Source organism: Scylla paramamosain, chromosome 21, assembly GCF_035594125.1.
Source record: "Scylla paramamosain isolate STU-SP2022 chromosome 21, ASM3559412v1, whole genome shotgun sequence".
NCBI classification, from domain to species: Eukaryota; Metazoa; Arthropoda; class Malacostraca; order Decapoda; family Portunidae; genus Scylla; species Scylla paramamosain.
In genome coordinates this window covers 12265767-12273611 of record NC_087171.1, presented here as the reverse complement: position 1 = coordinate 12273611, position 7845 = coordinate 12265767, and the positions used below count along the sequence as shown (strand labels likewise).

Here is a 7845-nt window from a genome sequence, read left to right as displayed (position 1 = left end):
TGCAAATTGATTATTTAATCAAATAAAAAAATGTTTTTTATAAGTTATATAGTTTGAATAGGTTATGATTTGTAAAGTTTTTGCAATCATTATTTCATATTCCATTGTTTCTGACCTATTACATATAAATGCATACATCTTCATAGCCCTTTTGCATTACTCACAACTAGCTGTTTTCTCTTAACATGTTTCATTTCAAGCCTGTCAAACTTCTTGATTGTTCTGATGAGCTCCTGCTTGATTTATCATATGTTAAAATAAGAATATTCTGCATCATCATCTCATAATCTGCTTAATTTGTTGTGCAGGGTCTAGTTATTCCAAATACTCACAAGTATTTTACAAAAATGTATTTTGATGGGTTATATCTTCTATGGCTAATTGTCTCTTTTCTCAAGAACATAATTTTATATTCAGTGATGAGTGGTGCCTCTCCATTCCTGTCTCATGCTATATTTTATGCTGTACATGTGAGGTAGTGTACTGCCCCATTTATCACATTGTCTGGTAAACTGTAAGCTTTGTTGCCCATAATAATGCCAGAGACTGAATAAACTCATGGCCTAGAATTGTTGCAATAGGATTTTTCTTCATATTCTTGAGTTTAAGGAAAAGTTTACTATTGTTGCCAATACATACATGCATACATGATATAGTAACTTTTTTCAAATGGTGGATATTATTTGGTACTTTTTTCTTATCACCAATGGGAAATCTAAGGATTCCATCTGATTATTACACAAATTCTAATCAGTATATAAATACTTTGAAGCATCATCTGTTTGTAACAAGATAAACTGAGATCTTGCATTGATAACTTTAAGTAGTTGTTCTTTAAATTGCAGTTAGAAGATAAATTTGCACTATTAAAATATTTTTCAAAACATAATAGACATCTGATATGTTAAGACATGAGATAGTTTGCCTCTGTACAGTTAAATAATGTTTCCACCATTAGGAACAAACAATAACAATGTGATATCTAATTTTAGCAATGCAGACAATTAACTACCCAAAGAGCCTTTAAAGATTCATGTAGAACTGCAGAAGGAGGTTGTCAACTATTGTATATTAATAGATGTATATCTAAATAATCTTGTAAATATTATTAGTCTGTGTATACTGCTAGCTTGAGGTATGTATGATCACCAGATGTGATATGCATGAAAGAAAACTGAATGTATCATAGAATAAATATTCATCAGATACCCTGAAGCTATTTAGAATTGGTAAGGTATTGCAGGAATTATACTAAAGGTAGTAGTTGAATTATAAAATGTTTATGGTAAACCACCTTCCCATGCTAATGTTGGTTGTAACCATGAATGCTGTCATTGCTTTATATGGCAAATTATTTTGCAGTGAGGTGAGATACACTTTGTTGGTATGATGGATGAAATTCTTTTCCTGGAATGTTATTGAAATCTACACATATTCATAAAAGTTGAATCACCAGTAAATCAGTTTTCATACAAGCTGAATCACTAGCAGATCTGTTGTTTATCTGAAGTCTAGCAACTCAGAATATGACTTAAAGAATGGATGGTGTTGTCAGACACAAAATTTTACATAATATTAACACTAATTTTCATTGCAATAACACTCTACACTAAGATTTCAGTTGTACATTCCATTTATATAGCCATGCACATAAATCAGTGTATTGATAGTTTTGTATTGTGTATATAATGTTGTAATATTATACTGCATATCCTTACTTCATACTTATTTGTACATCTCAAAAGTTACTGTGTGATTTTTTTTAAACTTTGGGCCACATTCTTAAACAAAGTTTTGGGATTGCCACAGTCGTGTGACAAACTGGGAATCATGTTTATGGAGCTCCATTTCATGTCATTCTCACAGTATATGCTTATGATCTTGAGAAATTGTGAACTCTTAAAATGGTTCCCAATTTTTTTTTTTTTCTAGGATTTTTTTTTTTATGCATTATGTTTAAAAATAAAATGCTTGCTTTTTACAACTACATAGGTAAGAAAATTGTAGATTTATAATAAATTTTGAATGTGCTTGTATCTGTCTTTAAAAGTACAGTACTCATATTTTTTCACATGGAGACCTCTGAAACAGCACATGGCCATAACAGAATGCCTGTCTTGGCCAACAGAACTTGTTGCTTTGTACAGGAAAGCATTTACATAGAATGCAACCACAGAAAGTAAGATTAAGATTACTATTCAGTCTTGATGTTGAAAAGGAAAAATTATTAGGTCTTTTTCATATATGTAGAGTGTAGGTAGAGGATAAGGGTCTTCAGTTAATAGCTTTATTATAGTGGTGATGTTTTTTTTTTTTTCTTTTTCTTTTTTTTTTTATTAATGTTGTGCAGACTTGGGCTGAACTTTTAAATTTTACTTTCAAGCTATCTGTAGTTACCTATAGGGAGTGTATTGTGTCAAATAGATAAATTTCATTCCATTTCCCACTGATAATTAAGAATGTAAAAGTTGTGCAGAACCTTTCATGGATAGGGACTGTTGTAGGAATCTCCAAATTTTGCTTGTGAATATGGCCCTTTGTTTTTGACCACTGAGAGGTTGTTCAAAATGCTCATCATTGTTGGAAGCTTTTAAGATTTCTTGGAACTAGAATACTCTTTCATTGTGTCACAAGAAAATAGGATTCAAAGATATTTCTCCTTCCCTCCTTACAGTGTGAAGAATTTGTACCGATTCTTTTCATAAGATATTTTATTTATATGTTTTATTTTTTCATCATAATTGGAATGTCCTTGCATTGTTTATCATCCTTCTTAATACTTTCTTATATCATATCCTTTAATTCTCTTTTTTTTTTTTTTCAGTCTGTGCAGTGTTTGGTAATTTATTTGTATTTCTACCAGTTTTGCAAAATGTAATTATTATTATTATTATTATTATTATTATTATTATTATTATTATTATTATTATTATTATTATTATTATCATTATTATTATTATTATTATTACTGTTATCATAAATATTATTATTATTATTATCTGTGCTCATGTTGATTGCTGTGCTAGAGTTTTCCTTACAGAAAACAGTTTACAACATCCAGATTTTTGGAAAATATCAGTCATAAGCACACACACACACACACACACACACACACACACACACACACACACACACACACACACACACACACACACACACTCACACTTTATTTATAAGATAACATCATTTAAGCTGATTACCTATAATTTACAGATACTTCCTGAATCATCAGCATTACAAGTAAAGAAATTTGTGCTTTATTTAACTGATCTTGCTAGATACTTTGGAGGAAGATAAACATTGCATAATGTTATGAAAACGGTTAAATAAATTGTTGAATTCTGTGTTGTACTTATATCTTCATTTTATGGCAACTTTCCATTATTGAAATAGGTATATATTTGTTAGTAGTACAGTACAGTACATTTATTTATTTCCAGTCTTTTTTTCCACTGTCACACCAACACTGTACTGAAACTTGGTAACTAATCCAGGTATCTAGTGAGCTGTTTTTGGTAAGCAAACAATCTAGCTTTCAGTTAGCCATTATTTATCCATCTTCTCACTCAGTGTATTCCTTTTAAACTGTAATGATGGAACAAATACTTAAACATTTAAGTAACCATAACTTAGTGAACAGACATACAGTATGCAACACCTCAAAGCAAATATGTACTCTTGGTGAGAAAAAAAAAAAATCCATTTCACTACTTCTGATTAGTAGAACAGCTAATAAACTTAACCATCCCCATGCATCAGTACTCTCCTGAGATGGTCATTCAGTTCCTGGTACCTGGGGAATATGTAAGTCTTAATATTATTGGGTCTCACCATTTCTCTGAGATACTCAACATGAAACATAATTTTGATTGTCTCCCAGTTTCTTTTATCCTTCAAAAACAATACTCGGTACATACCACCTTCTCTCAGAGAATTTATGTCTGCTACTCATTCATGACAATACACAAGAATTTCATATTATAACATGCTGAATCATCTCCAAAAGTCAGTTAATTTCTTTCCATCTCCCAAAAAAACATATCAAAAGGTTTCTTTTCCCTCCAGTTAGCATGTTGCTATAGTTTTGCCCTTTAAATCTGGGAAAAAATACAGCCACTATCTAGATAATAATCTACATCTGAAGACCTAACTCTTCAGCCATTAATGTGGCATATCCAATCATATTTATTCTTCCTTTTATTACAATACATGGTGCAATCAAAAAGCTCATATTTGCTCTATTAGGAGTATTAATGTCACATATGCTCATGAATCATCACCTTATTTTTTCCAGTCATTAATTTCAGTTCATGTTACACTCATGCTAAAAGATTCCTCACTTTCACTTAATGCTAGGAAGAAGGTCATCCACAAATAGCTATCCACTATTCAGCTTCAACCTTGTACTATCAGCATTTTCCAATTTAGCTTTACTTTGTCTTATAACAAAATGGTCATGAAGCTGTCCCTCTATCCTCATAGATGTGTTTGCCTCCTTTTAAAATGCTTACTCTTTTCTTAGCTTTTCTACACCAAAATTTAAGATTCAATCCTGTGCTTTCTTTAGGTCCATGAAGGGTGTTTACATTTTTCACCCTTTGCTAAGTGGAGAAGCTCCCCCATTTGACTTCCTAGCTTACAAACACCTCTGTCAAACTTATCCTTCATAAAAAGTTCCAATGTCTATAAAGATCTTGCTCCCAAGCTACGAGTAAACTGTATTTTAGCTGTACACCCAGTAGTTCATGTGGTCATCATGTGGTGTGGTGTCTCATTACACTCACACCTATGACTGATTGTGAGAGCTCATCCCTTATGTTTAGGTGGCATAATCAGGTGCAACACAGTTTTGTTTGGCTGTCTGAAGGGCTGATTAGATAGGCAATGTAAACATCTCAAGATGGCTGATACCAAGGTTAGTAAATAATTATCCAAAATGTTTTTTGCATTTTTCATGTATTTAACTGACCTGAGAATCTTTTTTTAGTTTGAGTGTGGGCATTCCAAAGGACAAACCCTGCATCTGCTGTGGTCTCAGGATTGGAGTTTGTGTGGGGTAAGGAGCATTTTCATTATGAAAGGGCAGGGGTATACCAGTGTATTCTGTTGGCCCTTGCAATGGATGTCTGTGGCCAGCTGTCCTGTGCCTAAGCTATGATCCATGGTCCTATGGTGGTCCATGAGACTATCCCTTTCCACAAGGGCTGAGTGCATGCTTTCCTCTTTTTATCAAGCTGCAGCTTTGTATCCCACCTACCCTTTCTATTAGCAAACTTTTACCAACCCTACTTCATCTATAATTTTTTCTTTAATTACTGTAAATACATTCAGTATTTCTAATTGTAAGCATTTACTTCCTTTAAGCTGGAAAATACATTATATGTTGTAAGAATCCATGGTATCTTGTAAAAAGATGAATTAATTAGGTACCCAATTAAAAACTTTAAACATAAAATAGGGATAGTATGTAAATGAAATGCAAATGAAATAAATTATAAATTATTGAAGATACAAAGTATTGATGAGTTAAGGTACAGTCATTTTATGAGTAACATGGAGGATGGAGGTAGGATTCAGTGTGATACTGAATAAAAAGAAAATTTCAGTGACCTTAAGTTATGGTAGACTTACATAAATATCCACTGACAGTATACAGGTACACACTTAGCAGTTAACAAAAATTGTAACCTGAAAAAACATGACTATAAACAGTATGGTGCACAGCACATTCCCTTGCCAGTATCTTTGTTTATGCACTGCTCCACTGATTATCAAGTGTAGAAAAGAACTGCTAATCCTTAGCATCTTCAAACTGCAACAGAATTCTCTCTCTCTCTCTCTCTTTCTTTCTTTCACATTTGCATACTACCATGTGGAGTAATAATTTCCTTTCTTCAAACAAAACTGGTGTATTCTAAGACTATATATATATATATATATATATATATATATATATATATATATATATATATATATATATATATATATATATATATATATATATATATATATATATAATTGTTTTTATTAAACATACAAATAAACTTTCAATCACATGATGAGCCATAATTTACAACAAACCTTTTGAATTATATATATTTCCTTGAGTAATTTATCAATACTTTTTCAAAGTCAAAGAGCTACTATATCATTTGAAAAAAAAAAAAAAAAAAAAAAAAAAATTGCAGTATATATATATATATATATATATATATATATATATATATATATATATATATATATATATATATATATATATATATATATATATATATATATATATATATATTAGTTTCTTGATTTGTTTGTGTGTTAGCACCACACTATCCTTTTTGAGACATTGTCATCAGCAGCAGGATATTAATCCACTGGAAGACAAATATCTCCTTAATGATTACAAGATTTTGTGAGTGAGTACACATCCTGGCTTGGGACATTTAGACAGTGTTGGCAGGTTGCAAGGTAGATTTTATGCATATACCTATTCTCTTCTAGGTGAATAAGGACTCGCATCTCAAACTTGTTGATTTAAGCCAGGCTGCACTTAGATTATATGATATTGTTAGATCCTGCTGAAAATTAACATTTATATATACTGAATTACAGTATATTATGTTGTTTATAATGAACTGTTCTATTACAGTAATGCCCATATTTTGATGCCATAGTAAATATGATACTTACAGTATTCGTTTTTTTTTTTTCTATCTGCTTTTAACGACCACTTTGATACATGTAATTATTATGTAATATCCATGAGAAAGTTCAGATCTAAAATTTTGTAAAGATAACAATTATCAACTACAGTATACATTATGAAACTACTCAGATACTGATTGACTGAAAAGTAAGAAATTCTCGCCATACAGATGGCAAGGTAGCTTTTTCTATGGTTAGAAGAGCAGCAGGCCCAAGATGGACTGTGATGGCTCGTCGACAAAGTCCTGAGAGCTGTGGTGGTTGCCGTGTTGCTTCCTCTAGTAGCGTACGAATGCCCATATTGTGTATGTCACTCTCTACAACACCACCCTGTATTAACTGTTTAGTGCGAGCTCCTCCTGCCACCAGCAGGGCCACAGCACCTAGGTTCTCATCCCTGGCTGCTGACACTAATGGGCTATGTCCCAGATGGTCTTCTGTGTTGGTGTCAGCCCCTGCAGTGAGAAGCAGTTGCAGGAGCTTAAGGTGATGCTCCAAGACAGCAATATGCAGAGGCGTGTGTCCTAGAGAACCTTGGGTGTTTAGGGCAACTTTGGTGGTAACTTCTAGAATGGCTCTCAGGACATCCTCTGCATCGTGGCGACCACTGCGAACAGCAATGTGCAATGGTGTCTCCATGCCACTGTTTGCAACACTGACAGCCTCAGGGAAAGTTTTAGACAGTTTTTGCACAGTAGAGGCCTTAACACCACTCACATCAACAGCATAGTGTAGTGCTGTATTGCCCCATATGTCCACCTCTGTGGGGCATGCTTGAGCTGCTAACAATAGTTCAGCAATTTCAGAATTAGCTGAAGAAACAGCACAGTGCAGTGGTGTGCGACCATCTTCATCAATAACATTGACATTTGCTCCATGGGATAGTAACATATCTGTTATTACTGTGAAAGAAAGAATATGGATGTAAATGAACTTGTTATTTCTGTAAAAGACATTACACATATAACGAAAGTTTCAGGATATACAAGTAAACTATATATGAAGAATATTGCAACATATTAAACTTTGTTAGATGATCAAAACTGAATAATTTTTACCTTGATTGCCTCTCATAGCTGCTAGATGGAGCGGAGTACGGTTTTGGTGATTACGGGCATTCACATTTGCACGAGCCTTCAGGAGAAG

At 32.8% G+C, this 7845-nt stretch overlaps 1 protein-coding gene across 5 annotated transcripts in view; it reads right to left on the bottom strand.

The window, feature by feature from the left end:
- Positions 1-5483: 5483 nt before the first annotated feature.
- LOC135111025 (serine/threonine-protein phosphatase 6 regulatory ankyrin repeat subunit B-like) overlaps positions 5484-7845 on the bottom strand; it is a 14002-nt gene continuing 11640 nt past the window's right edge. For all 5 annotated transcript variants that reach the window (XM_064023901.1, XM_064023898.1, XM_064023900.1 and 2 more), the window contains 2 exons: positions 7758-7845; positions 5484-7601 (listed from right to left, as the gene is read on the bottom strand). The exon at positions 7758-7845 is cut by the window's right edge and continues 104 nt beyond it. In XM_064023901.1, coding sequence (XP_063879971.1) covers positions 6826-7601; positions 7758-7845 — 864 coding nt within the window. In that variant the 3' untranslated portion in view covers positions 5484-6825. The remainder of the gene's footprint in view (positions 7602-7757) is intronic.